General features: G+C 39.7%; 4 protein-coding genes across 7 annotated transcripts in view; 2 read left to right on the top strand and 2 right to left on the bottom strand.

The window, feature by feature from the left end:
* Positions 1–7,714, top strand: LOC136238320 (ATP-dependent translocase ABCB1-like). The gene is made up of 23 exons (XM_066028737.1): positions 1–196; positions 262–325; positions 457–902; positions 2,620–2,791; positions 3,061–3,302; positions 3,355–3,421; positions 3,472–3,585; positions 3,635–3,745; positions 3,805–3,930; positions 4,025–4,399; positions 4,755–4,950; positions 4,998–5,173; positions 5,222–5,452; positions 5,540–5,644; positions 5,698–5,859; positions 5,922–6,125; positions 6,179–6,279; positions 6,337–6,477; positions 6,525–6,681; positions 6,731–6,928; positions 6,985–7,191; positions 7,281–7,427; positions 7,478–7,714. The coding sequence occupies exons 1-23, from the start codon at positions 90–92 to the stop codon at positions 7,664–7,666; spliced, it is 4,038 nt and encodes a 1,345-aa protein (XP_065884809.1). The 5' UTR covers positions 1–89; the 3' UTR covers positions 7,667–7,714.
* On the bottom strand, positions 7,663–11,054 carry LOC136238328 (ran GTPase-activating protein 1-like). Its single transcript, XM_066028747.1, has 15 exons — positions 10,890–11,054; positions 10,710–10,837; positions 10,602–10,661; positions 10,370–10,549; positions 10,179–10,313; positions 9,967–10,125; positions 9,792–9,905; positions 9,648–9,747; positions 9,335–9,591; positions 9,170–9,268; positions 9,075–9,122; positions 8,959–9,022; positions 8,033–8,103; positions 7,856–7,980; positions 7,663–7,801 (listed from the first exon to the last, which is right to left on the bottom strand). The coding sequence occupies exons 1-15, from the start codon at positions 10,942–10,944 to the stop codon at positions 7,732–7,734; spliced, it is 1,665 nt and encodes a 554-aa protein (XP_065884819.1). The 5' UTR covers positions 10,945–11,054; the 3' UTR covers positions 7,663–7,731.
* Positions 11,031–18,221, top strand: LOC136238318 (mucin-3A-like). Of its 2 annotated transcripts, XM_066028733.1 has the most exons (14): positions 11,031–11,168; positions 11,376–11,517; positions 11,599–11,682; positions 11,734–11,784; positions 11,842–12,061; positions 12,791–12,988; positions 13,842–13,906; positions 13,950–14,056; positions 14,293–14,363; positions 14,419–14,468; positions 14,602–14,754; positions 14,835–14,897; positions 14,952–16,109; positions 16,164–18,221. In XM_066028733.1, the coding sequence occupies exons 1-14, from the start codon at positions 11,164–11,166 to the stop codon at positions 18,015–18,017; spliced, it is 4,221 nt and encodes a 1,406-aa protein (XP_065884805.1). In that variant the 5' UTR covers positions 11,031–11,163; the 3' UTR covers positions 18,018–18,221. The 2 variants fall into 2 exon arrangements, with proteins under 2 accessions (XP_065884805.1, XP_065884806.1); XM_066028734.1 differs by lacking the exons at positions 11,031–11,168; positions 11,376–11,517; positions 11,599–11,682; positions 11,734–11,784; positions 11,842–12,061 and having other exon boundaries at positions 12,948–13,094.
* LOC136238322 (rho GTPase-activating protein 7-like) overlaps positions 17,754–20,667 on the bottom strand; it is an 18,539-nt gene continuing 15,625 nt past the window's right edge. For all 3 annotated transcript variants that reach the window (XM_066028741.1, XM_066028739.1, XM_066028740.1), the window contains one exon: positions 17,754–18,355. In XM_066028741.1, coding sequence (XP_065884813.1) covers positions 18,235–18,355 — 121 coding nt within the window. In that variant the 3' untranslated portion in view covers positions 17,754–18,234. The remainder of the gene's footprint in view (positions 18,356–20,667) is intronic.

The raw sequence follows: 20,667 nt of genomic DNA on the forward strand, positions 1-20,667 counted from the left end.
TTCGAAATAGGAGTGGAGTTGGTCTAAATACTTTGTCTTAATTACGAAAAATTATTCAGGCCCAGGTGATTATTTGAGATCCACTCCTCATGGCTGAAGAAGGTCTAGAGATGCAAGACATAGTTGGCAAGATAGGGCCATCGGACGGGGTTGAAAATGGCGCAATACCAGTAGTCAAAACCTCGAACAACACGGAGTAAGCACGTTTATTTTTTTTGGCATTCAACTACTAATTGTCATCCGTTACTTTTGCATGTATAGGAATGTTAGCGAGGTAGCCAAGCCTGCGAAGAAGAAAGAAAAACCCATATCGATACTGAAAATGGTAAACCAAGTTACATAACACGCAAGCTCACGAAACCTTTAACCTTTTAACGCTAAATTATGTCATTGTTTGAGCATTCCATCACTTACGTCATCAGTCACATGACCGAACTGTAATGTGTTGTATTTTAGTTTACCTTTGCTGACTGGAAGGATGTTGTTCTAATGATAATGGGTACCATTTCAGCTGTCCTCTTTGGTTCAGGGCAGATTGTACATATATTACTTCTAACAAGAGCACTTAATAGATTTGTAGATTTGGCCAAGTTGACATGTCCCGCAAACAGCTCGTCATGTTACAATCCAAATAGTACCAGAAATGTAACTGTTTTAACAAATGAAATGTTGGAAGAAGAAGCAGATGAATTGTTATCAGAATTGACTGAGCTCGCTCTGTATTATCTCCCTGTTGCATTTGGGGTTTTTGTGACTGCGACAATTGCTATATCATCTTGGAATTTAGCTGGTTACCGGCAAGCACTACGCATACGAAGAACTCTATTCTCTTCCATCATGCACCAAGATCTCAGCTGGTATGATGTGACAACATCTGCTCAACTGACCAACAGACTATCAGAGTAAGAAGCCATTGTGTGTAGTGTCTACTGTGTGTGTGTGTGTGTGTGTGTGTGTGTGTGTGTGTGTGTGTGTGTGTGTGTGTGTGTGTGTGTGTGTGTGTGTGTGTGTGTGTGTGTGTGTGTGTGTGTGTGTGTGTGTGTGTGTGTGTGTGTGTGTGTGTGTGTGTGTGTGTGTGTGTGTATGATGTGGTGTTCCACAATTTTTATGTAAGGGGTTAGTTGACACCAGCAGTCACATCTCCTCTGAGCAGTTGTCCATTTGGAATTTATTATGTCTGGTTGGATTGATGTGTTGCTGGTGCAGCATTGGTCAGGTCATTAATTATTTGCCCAAAGCAGTTGCTGTTTGCAGAAACTTAACTACTAGTTTCATCGACCCAGTAGTTTATAGGGATATTTGAAGGATGGGGTCAGGATTGTTCAAAATGGTTTTAATTTGTGCAGCCAAGGAACACAGCCTAACTCAATCATGCCACAAACTGTTCTTATTAGGATAAACACTTTAACTACAACACATCCTCACTTTTTTGGAGTAGACATGTAGTGAGAAGGGACTTGTTAAGTATGTATGTGCACGTGTGAGTCACATAACAAGGACATATCATCCATGAGGCGTAATTTTATTCTACAATTGTGCATGCACACACACCATTAATAGTAGACACCCCACCACCCCTATGGACACCCCTTGCACAGCTACCCCCTTAATTGCCTCATCATTGTATCTGTTGTAAGACCAAACATTTATATCACATACACACATGGTGTGTTACATTTCATTATCATATTAAATTTTAGTAGTGACATTTAAATACTTGTAAATTTGTGGTCTGGGGTGAAGTTAATGTTTTCCAATCACATTCCATAAAATACAGCACCAATTTTGGTTCCTATGAAATATATAACATTCCAAACTACAGGTAGGTAGATATGCATGTTAACAACCCACAACGTGAAGTTTCTAAATTTGAAAATCATAACAAAATAATAGCCTATGCCTGTGATCCTACAAATGTGTAACGGATATATACACAGCTTGTTTCTGTCACCCCTTGTGTAACATACTGTATGTCCTGGTATCATCCTTATAAGGAACCATTGTAAATATGTAGTGGAAATTGTTATTACTTAACTTACACACAACAGTCATTATAGAACAACTATTGCTTAACAATACGATACAGATTTATTCCCCTGCTTTAAAAGAAAAGTTTGTTTTAAATGATTTTGTGTTTGTAGTACATTTTTTATTTGTGGGATACGTTTACATCCTTGAACATATATGGCCTAGAAGGAAGTTTATTTTTTAACAATCAATGCTGTAGGTTTCCCAATAATAGGAATTACATATTCACTACTTTATTTCAAAATTATTAATATTATTATTAATAGATAGACTACACACAATCCTTTTGAGAAATAGATGGCTTCACTGTACTTGTGGGCTACAGGTGGTATGTAAACTATATTTGAAGTCCCTTTGATCGTATAAGCTTTGAATATGACAAGGGGTTGTTCTCATCCACCAGAGCATACCAGTGTAATGGAGTGGGTGAAAATTGAGAGCAGTGTGTCTGTCTAATAAATTAGAAATTATAATTGTTTCATAATGTCAGATTGAATATTTTATTGTTATTTTTAATGTATTGTTTATATTATATTGTGGTTTAATGTGGGGTATCCTTGCAAGTATTCTAATATTCCATTATTCATACAGTGATGTGGAAAAAATTCAAGCTGGAATTGGCGATCGTATTGCCATCTTGGTACAGAATACATCAACATTTTGTTGTGGATTCACAGTGGCGTTTGTTGTCAGCTGGAAATTGGCTCTTGTAGTTCTAGCTGTAGTGCCTTTAATGGTGGTTGCAGTAGGAGTGCTAACTAAGGTATAGCCTGTATGTGTTGGTGAAAAACAAGGACGCCATGAATAAATGTAGACACCTTTAATAATGAGGACACTTGTCCATGTTCCCATTTGTATTTAGTGGGTACACTTTATAGACCTTTGAAATCAAAACCCCTCTATATTAAGCATGGTCCCAGTATGTATATTTTAAGATCCCTGAAAAAGCACACCTCATTGCATTGGGGTGGTCTCAAAGTGTCCAAAATAGATTTATTTTCAAAATTAGTGATATTTATTGTGTAATTCTAGTTAACAACCACCTTCACTGCACAAGAGCAAAGTGCATATGCTAAAGCTGGCGCAATCGCTGAGGAAGTAATTTCTTCCATCAGAACGGTTATGGCATTTGGTGGAGAGAAAAAGGAAATAGTACGTTATGTCGGAGAACTTGGTGCTGCCCGACGTATTGGAATAAAACGTGGAGCAGTCTCTGGAACACTGCTAGGAACTACGATGGCAATATTCTTCTCTAGTTATTCCCTAGCAACTTGGTAGGTCACAGAAATATCCTCCTTTTAAAACTCAACGCATTTTTATTGTTAGGTTTGGCTCGCTGCTAGCTACTGAATGTCCTGTAGAAGATCAGTTACCAATTGGAGATATATTTACAGTAATTTTGTATCTGCCATATTATTCCAGTTATATTCCACTTATTTACAGGTGTTTATTTGCATTATAATTGGAGGATTAGCTCTTGGTCAAGCTGCCCCAGAACTTGAGAACTTTCTCATTGGCCGGGGCTCAGCTTCGGTTGTATACAGGATCATACAAAGGGTATTTGTGTTCTCCAACATTAGCATTGTTAGTATATAATGTGTTCCAGGTACCAGCTATTGACAGCAGGTCACCTTTAGGATTAAAACCAGAGAAGATTGATCAAGTTGTGGAGCTGAAAAATGTCCACTTTGCTTATCCGGCTAGACCAGATGTACCAGTAAGATTATAACTAGATACAATAGGAGATTGTTAACTGTATTTGTTGTGTTTTGTTAGGTACTACAGGGGCTTGATATCACTGTTAAACCAGGTCAGACTCTAGCCCTAGTGGGACCCAGTGGATGTGGCAAGAGTACAGTAGTACAAATGATACAGAGATTCTATGATGTACATGATGGACAGGTATGTGTGTTTACATGTGTAGTGTGTATGTATGTGTGTGGTTATGTTTCTGTTTGTGTTGACACTCTCATATGCTGTAAATGTCTCTGTGTAGGTGTTGGTTGGAGGACATGATGTTCGTGATCTCAACATACATTGGTTACGGAACAATATAGGAGTAGTCAGTCAGGAACCGGTGTTGTTTGCTACAACAATATCAGAGAACATTCGTTTTGGAAATGAAGATGCCACACTAGAGGAGATTGAGGCAGCAGCAATAGCTGCTAATGCTCACTCATTTATCTCTGAGCTACCAGATGGCTACAATACTCTAGTAGGGGAGCGTGGTACTCAGTTATCAGGTGGACAGAAGCAACGTATAGCCATAGCTCGTGCTCTAGTTAGGGACCCAAAGATCCTGTTGTTGGACGAGGCCACATCTGCTTTGGACACTGAGAGTGAAGCACAAGTACAAGCAGCACTAGACAAAGTAATGGTTACACAAACTACCATACTGTACACACACTACACATACACACACTACACAAAAAGGCTATCTGCTGTAATTGAGCAACCTGAATATGTGGGCACCCAAAGTCCAACCTGAACCTCATCCGTTACACAAGACATGAACAGTTGGCATTTACTTCCCCAGTTAACACCAGGTACCCATTTAAACAGCTGGGTAGACTAATAAAGCTCAAGAAAACAACAGCAACTGAGCACCACAGGCATCAAACCTGGAAACTTTAGAATACCAAGCTGGTGCTCTTATCACTTAGCTATGCCACTGCACACAATACACACTGTACCCACACACTTACCTCATAACTTGTGTTATACAGGCTAGGCAAGGCAGAACTACAGTGGTGATAGCTCACAGATTATCAACAGTACAAACAGCTGATGTCATAGCTGCCATCAAATCAGGCCGTGTGGCTGAAATAGGCACACACTCAGAACTAATGGACCATGAAGGTGTCTACTATGACTTAGTAACAGCACAGATGATTGAAGTGGAGGAGGAGGATGACATCACTGGTAACTATCCACCATTTTCTCCCTGGAATTACATGTCTCCTTTTTAGAACCACTTGCAGCTTTCAAGTCAGCCATAAAACGTCCCCATAAATTGTCATACAATAGACAAGTCTCCAGTCAGTCTTCTTACAATAGTCCTGACCCAGTGGAAAAGTCACCATCAGTTTCTAGAAAGTTCTCCTTACATTTGGAAGTAGACAAATCACAAAAAGCTGCAGATGTGGTAAGCAGGCTGTTTTGTATTTGTTGGTTTGTCATGCCGCTCTTGTAGGCTCCAGAGGAACCATGGAATCCCACATTTCTTGACCTACTACTTGGCCGGGTTAAGCAGCAGCCACAACAACAAAAGGAACAGGAATCATTACCACCTGCTGTACCCATGAGGCAGTTACTAGCACTGAACAAACCAGAGTGGTACTTTGTATTGTTGGGGGTGTTTGCTGCTGTTGTACTTGGTGCTGTACAACCTACACTGTCTATTGTCTTCAGTAGAATATTAGAGGTGTACAATTGAGTCTTGTGTGTGTGTGATGAATTGACTCTTGGAATTATGCATCGTCATTGTTACATGTGTATTTCTCACTTTCAGATTCTTGGAGGTTGTAACGAAGAAGATGTTCGAGAGAGAACAAGAGAAACAGTCCCTTATTTCATACTAATTGGTAGTATAGTGTTATTTTCTAACCTACTCAAGGTGATAGTTTCCACTGTCCTATTCATGTGTTAATGTCGTCCATGTGGCTACAGAGTACTATGCTGGCTATTGCAAGTGAGAAACTAACCCTTCGACTGCGACGAGAGGTGTTCAAAGCATTTCTTCACCAAGATATGGGATGGTTTGATGCTCCAGAGAATTCAACAGGAACATTGACAACAAGGCTTGCTGTTGATGCTTCTCTAGTTAAAGGAGTAAGTCTTTATAATTTTATTATCTACTTTCAGATTTTTATTTCATTTTTTGTATTTTGTAGGCCACAGGTGTCAGTTTGGGTCAGGTTGTACAAGGACTATCATCTCTTTCTGTTGCCCTTGGTATTGCATTCTATTCCTCGTGGCAATTAACTCTTGTCATTTTGGGCTGTGTCCCATTTGTAATGCTAGCTGTAGCCTACAGGGTCCGTAATGTCAAAGGCCGTACTGTGATCAACAAGAAACTACTTGAGAATGCTGGGCGGGTATTTTATTTTTTTCACTTGCAATCTTCCATAATTTCATTGCATTATTTTAGCTAGCGTCGCAAGCCATTGAGAACATACGTACAGTTCACTCATTGGGAGTAGAAACTAGTTTCTCATTACGATACAATAAGACACTGAAGGAACCATTCAAGTAAATATGTACCAGTCACAGTACAGTAGTTATCTTGTGTGTACAATGTTTCCCCAGACTTGGAGCATATGGATCATGTATGCACGGAATTGTTTTTGGAATTTCTCAGGGAATACTGTATCTTCTGTACTGCATAACCTTTTCGTTTTCCAGATTCTTAGTAGAGGAAGGATTGGTTGAATACCAGGATGTATTTAGGTTGGTCTGCCCTGAATGATTGTACAGTTTGGTATACAATTTGTTAGGACGTTGGCTGCAATTGTGCTCACATCACTGGTTGTAGGACAATTAACGACATATGCTCCAGAGATTGCAAAAGCTCGTATTGCAGCCTCCCGAATATTTCAGATCATCAATAGTGAACCAAGCATTGATCCTTACAGTGAAAGTGGCATTAAACCTGTGAGTTTTTCATGAGTAGTAAATTCCATTTTTTGTTCCTTTTTTACAGGATTCTAATAATGCTTCAGTTGATATCGACAGTGTTTCCTTCAACTATCCAACTCGTCCAGAAACAACAGTTCTGAGTGGGCTAGACCTTGCCATAAAGCCTGGCCAAACTGTGGCACTGGTGGGACCAAGTGGCTGTGGCAAGAGCACTGTAATTCAGCTACTGCTTAGGTTCTATGACCCGTGGAATGGAAAATTGGTGAGAGCATGGTAGACACAAATAACCAACATTGTTTTACGTCTAAATTTGTTTAGTGTTTGGACGGCAATGATATTGGAACATTAAATATTCAATGGCTGCGTAGTCAGATAGGGTTAGTGTCACAGGAGCCAGTTTTGTTTGATACAAGTATTGCTGATAACATCCGTTATGGAGCTAACTTTAGAGAAGTGACTGATGAAGAAGTAGAAATGGCTGCCAAGTCAGCCAACATTCATAATTTCATCATGAGCTTACCCCAGGTGTGTAACATGTTATGTCACCACTATCCTGTACATGTGTAACACAGTATGTCACTCCACATGTTTAATTGATATATTGCTGCTAACAGGGATACCAAACCAATGCTGGATCTCGAGGTACTCAGTTATCAGGAGGACAGAAGCAACGTGTGGCAATAGCACGAGCTCTGGTGAGGGATCCAAAGATACTATTATTGGATGAAGCCACTTCTGCTCTGGACACTGAGAGTGAAAAGGTACAACAAGCTTCACTTTTCATACTGTTACCACACATACATACATACAGATAGTACAAGAAGCATTGGATAGTGCCAGACAGGGTCGCACCAGTGTTGTCATAGCTCATCGTCTCTCCACCATACAAAACGCTGACTGTATAGCTGTCATACACAATGGACAAGTGATAGAGAAAGGGACACACAAAGAACTACTGGCTCACAAGGGTGCCTACTATCTGCTCAGTACTGCACATTAGAATAAAAAATAAGCATAGCTTAAATTTTAATTTGCAACTATCTATATATATATATATATATACTGTCATACAGCACTTATATTTTCCTGAACATATTGTTTTAGTGATTGTTGTTGATGAATAAGAGAGTCTTCTCTGTAAAAAAAAAGTGCATAAAAATGTGTAATACATTGATGAAATTGTACATACTTGAAGATGAATAGTTTCAGCATGTCGATCTGTTCCTCTGACAGTATTTTCTCTTTAGCAAGATGCATCATTGCTACAATAGGGCCTTCTATGTCTGTGGTTGGTTGAAAAGTTTTATCTTCGTTCTGTGGTAAAGCAATGACTTGTCAACAGTTTATCACCTAGTAATAAAAATACCTTCAACAATCCCACATGTTGAAGGAAAGCGGACATGAAATCACTGGTCATATGAGCTTTGAATGATGTTTCTGTGGTTAACCACATGAATAGCTAGTACACTGTACATCATACATGAACACATGTACATCATACATGAACACATAATTATAACACACATGTAGCTGTGCAAAACACAAACATTGCCCAAGCCAACATTGGAGTACCTGATGTACTCAAGTCAATGCATGCACATCCTCCTGGGGCAGGACTATCGTCCAAATCAGGCTGCTGAGCCAGAAATTCCACAACAACTCTAACACTGCTAAGCATGACAAGAACAGTTGGGCATATGTCCCCATTATACAGCTGGGAAGACTGGAGCAACGTGAAGAAAGTTGTTTGTTCATGAGTAATTTTGTTTTGCTTAAGTAAACAACACAAACTGGGCATCAAACCTGCTTATGTTTACCAGGCCAATGCTATAACCACTTAATTAAGCTATACTCCCTACACACACAGAAAGCCTGCAGTGGTCGAGTGAAACACAGCCATTGCCATCCAGCAAACCAGCACTGGGTGGCCTGTGCGCAGCTCAACTCAAGTGTGTACAGGCAAATCCAGGACTAGTAACCCACAGGGGGACCGTCCAGGTCTCAGTCATGGAACCTAAAGTTTCACAAAAACCCCAATACAACTAAGGGAGACAAGGAAAGTTGGATATTTGCTTCCCCAGTTGACACCAGGCCACACAGGTCACCATTATACAGCTGGGTATACTGGAGCATTATAAATAAAGTTTCTTTCTCAAGAAAACAACAGCAACTATGCATAACCAAACATCAAACCTGGAACCTTTTGATAACTAGGCTGATGCCCTATCTACTTGGCTATGCCACACATGCATGCATGCAAGCACACATGCACGCACGCACACACACACACACCTAAAACTTGAAGTACTGCTGTTTTTGCAGCCTGGTCATCTTTCATTTTACAGCATGCTGCAATCTAATAGAATTTAAAGCTTGTAGCAAATGACTCTAGATAAAATATTTCATACCCTCACAAAATGTCTACCAAACTCCATCATGTCTGGTGTCTTGCACTCCTAAACATCATCAAGTTAGTACTTTAAAAAGAGTTTGTTGCACTCACAAGAACTTTCGTAGCTACAAGGTTGGTCCTCTCCCCAGCTGGCAATAACCACAAATTGTCAATAGTAGGATTATTCCAATAAGTGTCTACTGATACTCCCTAATACATGTGAAGTAATGTATGTAGCATTACCGGCTAGTGATGTTGATGTTAACATTAACATACAGGTGATGGTTGAGGGGATTTAGCTGTAGCCTCATGTACTGAGTCTTCTTTGACTCCATCTGCTGGGGCTTCTTCAGAAGGTTTGGTTTCTTTGTCATCATCTTGTTCCTCATCTTCTTCTTCTGACCCACTGCCACCGTCATCTTCATCATCATCATCACCTTCGTCGTCACTCAAGTTACCCAGAACATCCATATGGCCTTTAGCCTCCAGTGACTGGCGTAGTAACTCAATATTAGTCTCTCCAATACAATTACCTAGTATATATATATAATTATTTAGAAAATAAAGTATTGAGAAACAGTGAACTAACCATTTAATTCTACTTTCTTTATTATGGTTTTGTTGGCTAAAGCTGTACCAATGGCTAGAGCAGCCTCCCCATCGACTTCATTGAAGCTCAAGTCTAGTTCCTGAATGACATGGATATCAACTGTTTGTTGAGTGTTCACTGTACCTCAAGATTGGGTAAATGATCCTGTACTGCTGTTGCTATTACTTTAGCACCTTCCGCCCTCAACAAGCAGTCACCAAAATTAATCTTCTTCAGTTTATTAAGCATAGGGAAAGCCTAGAACAAAATATGAATTTTCTTTAGTACTCAAAATTCATACACATGTAAGCTATTATACCTCTGCTACAGCAGCTGCTCCTTTTGCTGTGAATGTATTATCATTAAGGTCCAACACTTCCATGTTAGGGTTTTTAGCTAATGCTCTGGCTAGGGCTGTTATTCCAGGATGGTTAATACCGTTTTGTGTCATTGATACACGCACTAGAGTACCTAATGTCTGCAAAACCATCAGGATTATTTTAGGATTGTTACATAATACAATTTGCTGACCTCAAATACTTCGGCCATAGCTTTGGCTCCCTCGTTTTCCAGTCGATTACGGCCGGATGTAAATTCTTCTAAAGCAAATTTATCACCGGCTTCTGCAGCTGCTTGATGACAGTTGAGTAAAGATGTCGCTAAAAGCTAGCAAGCACAAAGATTTCTAAATCAAACATTTAATAGGCATAACGCATATATACCTTTGCCCCACCAATTCCCAATCCGACATTATTCAGTGTAAGGATTTTTAAAGAGAAGCATGCCGGACTGCTGAGTAGGTTGACAGCTCCTTTGATCCCATTAGGACCAAAAGCATTGTCACTAAGATCTAGTTCAGTTAATTTAGCACTAGATACTATCACTCCATCCCCTAAATGATCCTAAAGGTGTACATACACCTTACCATCTGACATACACATCTACATTACATACCAGCGATGGTGGAATTTCATCTAACAGTCTACCAGTAAAAATATCTCTCCATATGGCTCTCTAAGTAAGAGGACAATAGGTGATCACTAAGGTATTTTTTAAATTTACTTTAAATGTGGGTTTTGTGCTCAAGGCTGCTCCAATCGCTTTGCACGCCTCAACACCACATGTATTGCCACTAAGAGTTAACGTTTCCATATCTACTGCTTCTTCAATCGCCTTAACAACATCAGCAGCTAGAAAAAGGTTACATCTACTGGTCTTGCACGTGGAGAACTTAACGCATACCATCTTCCTCTTTATCGAGTTTTAACTGTTTCCCAAAGAAACTAACTTCACTCATATTCACACAAAACTACAGAAAAGATCTTCTCTGACAGTGTATTTTTGAATCACAACCACCGCACCATATTTTCGTGCCAATTTTTTAGAACTAAGGCGCATGCGCTAGCTTATAACACCGAACAATCTTGTAAATTCCCGCGTTTCTTTACTGCCTCTGAGGCAGTGGCCATGCACCGGTCGATAGACAGATAGGTCGTCCTTCGCTAGCAATCTTAAAATGAGGTTAGTAAAATTAGTAGATTGTTATGGGTCAGTGTATAACAAAGGTATATAAACGGGGTGTGTCTCAAATCCTGTTAGAAACATTAGAATTATCTTGTGTATAAACGAATTAGTATAAACTAAGCTAGAGTAGACAAAATTGTGGAATTTCTCATGTAAATCTGTTGTATTTCTATGTTTATTAATGGTGGGCTCTATTTGGAATAGTGAGGGTAGACGAAAATTCCGGCCAACGAGGCGGCCAGGCAGTAAAGGTACCGAACTAGACAGGTACTTGGAGGCTAAGAACATGTGGCGAAAACACATCGCGAAGGACGGCTCGTGTTTGTTCAGAGCAGTGGCAGAACAGGTAAAAGTTCATTTGTGTAATATCTGCTGTGCGTAAAGTAGAGTAACATTTGTAGATCTTAAAATGGTTTATTTTTCTTAGGTTTATTTATCGCAAGTGGAACACTTGCAAGTACGCAAGGAGTGTATTGATTATATCCGAGAAAACCAGGCTAATTTTAAGGAGGTAATGCCACGTATTTTATGTTGTAATAATTGTACTATGGCTCAATAATAGTTCTTGGAAGAATCAGTTGACTCATACCTGTTTAAATTGAGACATCCAACTGTAAGTTTATATAGGTTTTTCCTATAAAGATTTTATTTGTTTCTTTCTAAACTATAGTGTTGGGCCGGTGAAATAGAACTGGCTGCCATATCAGCCATCCATCATTGTAAAATAGAAGTGTATCATTTTCAAGAGGAACGTTCGACACAAGTTGGTCTCAAGACATTTGGTTCTAGTAGTCCTGGTGGACTTGTTATTCGACTGGCATACTCAGATGGTAATCACTATGACAGCATTATGACAAAGGAGTTCAGGAACAATTCTGCTATTTGCCAATGTGAGATAAACAGTTGTGTGTCAGGCTCTGCAATATTTCAAATAGTTTAAGCTGCAAAACTATACCTAGAAACGGTAACTGTCAAACTGGGGTATCTACTACTAAGGAATAAATGTTTCAGGTTTTGGCAAAACCTTAGTTTTATGTACACACTTGTGTAGGTTTGTGAACTGTTTGTCACCAAATACACATCAGCAAACTTTGTGTAAATGCTCATGATTAACACCTGTTAAAATCCAGGAAATGTAACCAGGAATTCCTCGATACAAATATCTTATCACTGTGTATTCCGGTCACCTTTGGGTCGCCGTTTATCAAACAGATCATGACTACATTAGGCTGGTCACTCTGTGTGTATACTACACTATTGACACCATCAATAATTGCCAGTTTAGACAAGTGACCTTATTATCTTGTCTGAATTTCTCGTCTTCAGAGAAGCTTTATGTGTACTAGTATGCTAAGGCTATGCACTTTATAGAAACAATCTACATTGCATGCGTGTTGGCTGTTTTATTGTCAATGTTATAATGTTACATTTACGCTGAAAGCATGATGTTAGCTGCTGCATAGTTGACAATAATCACTTGTAATAGTAGTAGATGTCACAATTGTACGGCATTGTTGTGTGTGCACACACACACACACACACGCACGCACACGCACGCACACACACGCACGCACACACACACACACAAGTTAATAATATGTGTCAATTTTCTAATATAGCTATTCTCTATGAACTGTTGTTCAAAGCAGTTTTCAAAGCTCCTGTACCAAATCGTAAAGATCTCCAGTCACACACTCGGAGATCAGATTATTCAATGGATGCAAATTTGAAGAATTTTTCTTCCGATGATCTGATGGCCTTCTCCTCAAAGGTGTACTTTAATGCTGCCCTTGGAGTACATAAGACATATAGGGAAGGTCGGTATGTGTAGTGTGTGTGTGTGTCTCTTGCATAGGGTGTTAGTTGAAAAGATTTACCAGCAGACTCATAACACCTTAGGTGACCTTGGATAGGCATAACCATGTATGTATACTGTAGCCAAAGGGTTTGTATTGCTTTGTGTGTGCATGCATGTGTAGTGTGTGTTGTGTTGAGTGTAGTGTGTATGCTATATGTCTCCTGTGGGGTACTAGTTCTGTCCTCTGATCCTTAACAGTGTTTTGTGATGACTCAGTGTTGCCATCCTCAACTGATCTTATCTGTTGAATTTTTGTCCTTTAATGTTCAGTCACTGCACAGCAATCAGTATTCTCTCAAGCATGATTGTCTGCTGTAGGCACTTACAGTGGAACCTCTCTATTACAGACATTTTGGGACCCAGATTTTTGGCCACTTTTTGCAGTAATATAGAGGCTTCAGAGATAAAAAAATGTATTAACCAGACCTGTGGGTCCCAAAATTTTTGTCCTTATGGAGTTTTTTTCTATTGTGTCCTTGATTTGGGGAGTTTGTTAAGAGAGGTTGCACTGCCAACATTACCCTGCCTTGTTCTACTAGTGCCTTCATCTATGTAACATGGATGTGTTCATGTGTATATGCCATGTGTACTCAATTACATGTAGCATGGCACAAGCACACATTCAGTAGTAACATTACCAACGTGCTAATTGTTGATAAAGTTTTAGATGACACGAATCAACTAAATAGTTCTTACCATATTCAAGAAGTAATCACCCACACATTATTATAGTGACTGATTTGTGTATCGTTAAATGTTTAACAAGTGAGGTGGTGTACGTCAGTTTTACGCAGTCTATATAATACTTGCAGATCTGGAGTCTCATGACTGGCACTTAGCAATGGCCATGCAGTTTATTGAGGGAGATGAGTGTCAGGTATGTGTTCTCCATCATGTTATGTTCTTACTGTTCTTGGTAGGTGTGGATTGAGTATCGCAAGGAAAAGAAGATATTTGATGGAGTTATTAGAGCGACTAACCCTTCTCTGGGAAAACACCGAGTCTTTATTAATGATTTGAACAAAACGTGAGACATTGTTTAAGTAAATACTTTACGATGGGCTCCATGTATACATAACACTTTGGGGGCCATGCTGAAGTATCTGCTAGAGAGATGTCAGGTCTAAATGTAAGTACAATGGGTATTCAGACCATGGATAAGCGTCCTGATTTTCAAGGGTTTTCAGGTTGTCCTTTGGTTCTACTTTCTACTGTTTTTACCTTTTGTATCCATCCAGTGAATCTAATTATTTATTTTTTTAGTGTGGATGTTAAGCATCAAGATTTTAATGTCCTATCTCTTGTGGGAGGAAGAAAATCAGCTTCATCTAAACGTGAGACAGTTGTTAACCTTATTATGCACCAATTATCAGTTTTGTACCTTCACAGACCCAGATTGGTTTAAACATGCATCGTCCAAGAAGAAGACTGGTGATAAGGTGGCTGTTTTATTAGATAAAGTTGTGCGTATACTACATATACAAACTCTATAAAATTGGGCATGCTTTTTGCATCTCCTTTACATAATATAGCTTTGTTTAAAGCTTTAAATTGTTAACTTACCTGTTGTAGTCAATGGCAGCAGGTCGAGCTACTAAGGGATCTGAGAGGAACAAAACCTTGGAGAAAGTAACAACAACTTTCTTGCAGCCGAGCCACAGAAAGAGGCGTGATCACTTGACTGTTGGTCGTGCAAATAATGAAGAAGTTGACCCTGAACTCCAGGTAAGTACCAAGTAATATTGTATGGTGAGCATTAAAAGGAGTACCACTAAAGTTCAATGTGAACTGTGACAATATTTTAGGAGCAGTTACGTCTGATAGAATTACAAGACAAGGATAGTGCCTTTCCAGCGCTAACTTCCCAAGTAAGAGCATTGTTAAAGTAGTGAACGTTGGTATTAACAGAGCTGTCTTTTTAGGCAGTTAAGACTGCAGGCGACCAGTTAGATATTATCACACCAGTCACATGCAGTGCAGCAGTTGTGACGACATCAAACGTATCTGTTTTCAGTACTATTATCACCAGTTCTCTCCCGAGCAGTGTGGTGCCCAAGGTGAAGCCGCTACATCAGTCAAAACAGCAACCAAAACAACCATCATCTACAACAATAATATCACAAACACCTTCTGCTTGGCAGCAACAACATCAACAGCAGTCAAAGAGTAATAGTCATAATAGTACTACTCTATTTAGTTCTGTGAGAGATTCCACCAGTTTACCTTTGACAAATGCTGAAGAGTTTAACTCAGTGAAGAGCCCCACAGTGACAACATCTGCTGCTAGTAATGCCAAGTCAGTCACTGTTACAAAGAAGGGAACTTACACAACTACACAAAGTGGTTCACTACAACACACTGATGTGGCTAAACAACTAGTGAAGGCTATACACAAAGAGAAGGAAAACCAACAAGTGTCTGAACGTCAGTTGTTGTCACTTAGTATGACAGCATCATTGACTAACACATCTCAACAACAACAAACTAGTTGGCCAGAATTACTGTCACAAGACGAGCAGAAAGCCATGCCCTCAGAGCAACAAAAGTTAGTTCCACGTTCCTTCCATACTTCAGTCAGTAAGTCACCGTTACAAGCTGTTCCTATTGTGAACACGATGACTCGTATGTCGTCTACTATAGCAAACCCTGCTAAAGCCCCTAATTCTTATTTCGGTGTTACCCAAGCTCCACCCACCACTGCTGCTCAAGCCACACCCATCATAATAAGAGGGCCTAGTGTGACAGTTACCTCTACTGTAACACACACTGTTAAACCATCAAGTGTTTCTGTTGTAGCCAGTGTTACTACACCTACTACAAGCAGGGCTTGCATTCCATCGTTTTCTGTGCCTACAAGTGTAGTGAGAGTAACTGGGAATACACTCAATAGTACATTGGCACCAGTTGCTGCTACTGCTAGCTCTGTATCCCTTCCTGCCACTGCTGCAGTAACCACCCCTCCACATGTTGGAAATGCTACATTTAATTTGGAAATGCCGGTGGTTCAACTACCACAGCCACCATTCCAGTTGTATATGAATGGTGAGAATAATCTGTTCTTTGAGGAGTATGGAAAAATGGTGAGTATTTGGGTTAAATGTTTTTGTTATGGTTTTATATGTTGTATTGTATAGTGTTTTGGAATCCTGCTTGAAAACTGTCCTGGGATTGCTCACATGGTTCGTGCGGGTGTGGCTGGTATGCCTGCAAGATCACATGTCCATGACATAGACTACTCTGAGGAAGAGAAACGGCTCATTGAAGAACAGTCGCAGCGTCTTGAGACCTGGAAGAAGAGCCCAAGTGGTGTACTCCGCACTCTGAAGGATCTTCAGGGTTCTCCTCAGTCTGGGGAATACCCTCCTCAGTCAGGCGAACACCCTTCACAGTTCGGGGAATACCCTCTTCAGTCAGGGGACTACTTGATGAATACTAATCTAAGTGCTCCACAGTCTGATTCAGATAACACAAGGAAACTACAAATCATGTTTCCAGCACAGCAACAACAGTTATCTGTACCCAGAGAAGATTTTTATTTGAAGAAGTTAAACAAAGAGGAAGTGGAGATGCTGCAGTCGTTGATGAAGAAGATGGATATACAACAGCAACAGCCAACAGCAGATACTGTGGCCACAGGTGGAACTAGTAGTGAAGAAACAGTGTCCGCTCATACCACTAGCAGTATTCCACCATCTGATACTGAAGGGACACCTTCTACAGCTAGTGAGCCTGCAATGCAGGTAGCCCCTCCTACCCAGTCTGCACCTGAGCCATATTCCAGTGAAAGCCAGTCTGCAGGTAGCTCAGCCACACCCCCAGATGAGGTACAAACCACCAGTGAAGAAGTAGATAAACAAGAGACAACTGAACAAGAAGACAACACAGCAGAAAAACAAAGAGAGGATCCCACTGTGGACCAATATGGTAACTTGGATGGGGATGGATTAATGTATCCGGGTATGATGGCTCCCAATCCTATGGCTGCAATGGCCACCATGGGTCATTTCTTACCACCAGCTGCTGCAGCAGCTGGCTTCATGCTACCAGCACCGATGATTAATCCTTACCTGTTTCCTCCTCAAATGCAAATGTACTTTCAAATGATGCAACAACAACAGGCTCACATGATGATGCAGCAGAGCATGGCGGCAGCAGCTGTGGCCACTTCACCCACACCAAACAGCATCCATGACGAAGACTACCAGCAAAAGAACTCGCAGGAGTTGGCAGCAGCAGCAACAGTTCCACAAGATGTGCACCAAGCTGAGGTGAATGTCAATGCTGTGGAGGTGACATCTAGTAATGAACACTCAAATGAGGAGCAGTTGCGAGGTCACTCTCCTGTACCACCAGCTGAAGTCCATACCAACTTTTCTCCAATCCAGAACAGTTTCTCAGCACCACTGCAAGTAGACAGCCTTCCAGAAACAGCCACCATTGCTACATTGAAGCAACAGACACTAATGCAACAACAAGATTTAATACCACCATCTTTCACCAACTCTCTAAGTCCCCCACATTCTGCACTGCTGTCAAACGAAGACACAATTAACCACCAACTGCTACCATCCACTGTAAGCCATCCAGCTTCTAATAACACTTTCAAGCAACCAAAAGCTACTGTCACTACACCAGACATGCAGCAACAACACAAAAAGATGCACAATTCTAGCAGTGAACATTTCATGAACAGTAAACTGACAACAAATAAAGAGATGCCAAAGCACTTCGCTAAACACTATAGGGGCAGTACGTCCATCACTTCTAGTAGGACTAACAACAATGGTACACAGCACATGTGGAAACAGCAACACAGTGTTAGCAAATATGACAAACATAGTTACACAATGAAGGCACCACAGTACTACAGCCAATACGATGGCGAAACCATCGACCATGAACTGAGCCAAATGGGGATGAACAACAACTTCCCACATGGCATACCCTCCATGATGTTCTCCAGTGAAAGAAGAAAACCACAAACATAACAGCAATAGAAATTAATTACAATTGGACTTACAGGTGGAGTATGTCCCTTAATAATAAAAGTTATCAGTTCATATTCTTTTGTTATAATATGATTATTATTTATAACACATATACGGTGCTGATTTTAAACATTATATTATTTACATTTTAATACAATGATATGATTTGTTGAAGATGTAAAATGAAGTTTTTACTGCTGCAAATGATAGAGGTTATTTACACTTCTGTTTCAAGGTAGTCTGGTTCATTTGGTTTCTTGAAGGAGTCCCTGATGTGGGCGACACACAGTGTGCTGTGGGCACCATAGCAGTGATTGTAGTAGTCACCAGAATGTCCTCTGTATAATACAAAGATGGGCAATAATTAGAAAAACATGGAAAATAATATGGATACAACACTTAACAAGTACATAATTGTTTTTTTTTTTAAATTTATGTAAGTGGCTACTAAGATTTTAATTGGGAAAGGGTTTTATTTCCAAGGATCTGAAATTACTACTGTGAAGGCTTGAGTGGCCTGCTTATGCTGGCTGTCTTTTCCCAAGCCCAGTGGTGAGATGCATACAAGCAGTCTGTGGCTTTAATGTAGCTCTGGCCAACCTAGAGATGGCTATATGTGGCTGTTCAGCTCCATAGTATCACGATAGTACTGTATAGTAGGGACCACAAAGGTTTGGGCATGGTACATGAAAACACATCACAGCTTCACTTTTCCCATGATGACAATGAGGCAGTATTGGTTAGGTAAAACTAGCCCAAACAAGCCTTCAGATCGACCCGAAATGTTTTCAACAAGTTGCTATGGATTTTTTTTTAAATTAGTAAATGGAATTTTCTAGTGACTGACTGACTGAGTTACTGACTGATGCCTTCAGACAAGCGTAACTCATAATGGCTAAGGCTATGGGCTTGATTTTTTTCACATCGCTTCAGCTGGACATGTGCCTTTTGGCATACCGCAGTAAGTACAATGCATTCTTCATGGACTTACCAGTGTCCTCCTTTGTGTCCCATTGTCAGAAAAGATGTCAATTTGGCGGTAGCACATGATGGCTTCCCTTAGTAATGGAAAATTTTTTTATAGTGGCTACTTTTATTGCAGTGGCGCTTTTCGAACAGTTCTTGATTCGTAATGCTATATAACGGGTTGAACATTGCTGACAACAAAGCGTAATGGACTTCATTTTTCAGACGATAATTGATGGCTGTGGCGTGCGGCACCATTTCTTTCTTTTGATGCGTTCACCAGTCATAATAATTTTTACAAAAACAAACAAGTACACAAAAAATTTGGAATTTTCAACTAGAGTAGGGACCATAGCACATCGATAGAAAGTACAGAAACAAGCTGGAGTAGTGCACGATATTAAATCACAGTAAAACAATAAGAAGTGTTATATCTCTGCTATGCATTTCCATTATGGTATCTTTAGGGATAAACACTTTTTTATTGTTTTACTGTGATTTAATATGGTGCACTACTCCAGCTTGTTTCAGTACTTTTTATCAATGTGCTATGGTCCCCATACACTAGTTGAGAACTCCAAATTATTTTGTGTGTTGAATAAAGACCTGTGCTGTAAATTTCTTTCATTTTAGCTAGTTTTGGTACCATAACCCCGCCTACCATTTCTATTGGGGTTTGCCTGATAATATAGTCAGCCTTGAATTAAAACTATCTAAGGAAATTTAGATGTTAGCTGGATGCTCTGGAAGAGGTGTAAAACGTGAAAATTTGGTACAAGTAGTTTCAGCTATTGTCAAACTACAACACACTAAACGCGAAGCCAAGAATAGCACTATGCTTCAAGTAGTGATATACTGTGACTGACTCTGGGAAAACCAGTCTAATTACCTATTTAAATAGGGTAAAAGAATTGAGAATTATTCCAGCCATTAAGAGTTGGGCAATATAATGATACATCGTTGATATCACGATAAAAACATGAGACGATAACCGTATTGAGGTTAATTTTACACTCCATGATATATTGAGTTCATGATATAACATTGTGATGTATTGCTTAATATACAAACAAAGCAAATTAATAGTTATATGCAGTGCTTATAGCTTAAGGATATAATCATACATACTTCCATGATATATCTTTACAGTATTGCCAACCCTACCAGCATTTTAAAAGCATTAAAACATTCTAGATTGATATACTCTAATAGAGCAGTCACACGCTCTGGCAGAGGCAAAAAGTAATAATATTGGCACAACTAGATTTTTACTATTTCTAGGTCTTGTTGAATATTTTGATTACAGAAAGTGAAGAAAAAAACTGGAACAATTTTGAGAATATAAAATGGAGAATATAACAATGACAAACACATGTAGTCTAGTTACATATCTATCAACACATATCCGGCTACAAGCTGTGACTCTTATCCAAGGGTGGCTCTTATGACAATAATCCAACGTTGTGGTGTGGCTACTATCTAGGAGCAACTACATATTGTACAATCCGTGCTATTAACCTGTTAGGCTGACATCACCGTTTTCTGTCCCCTAGATCCCTCTGAACTTTTATTTATTCAAATTTCATTGTTTACAAATAACGTAGCTAAAAAGTATGCGTCCCGAGGGCTAAGGGTGTATATATCAGCAAAACCCGATGCAGTCGTGGTATAACTATTACAATAT

The sequence above is a fragment of the Dysidea avara genome, chromosome 11 (genome assembly GCF_963678975.1).
Source record: "Dysidea avara chromosome 11, odDysAvar1.4, whole genome shotgun sequence".
NCBI classification, from domain to species: domain Eukaryota; kingdom Metazoa; phylum Porifera; class Demospongiae; order Dictyoceratida; family Dysideidae; genus Dysidea; species Dysidea avara.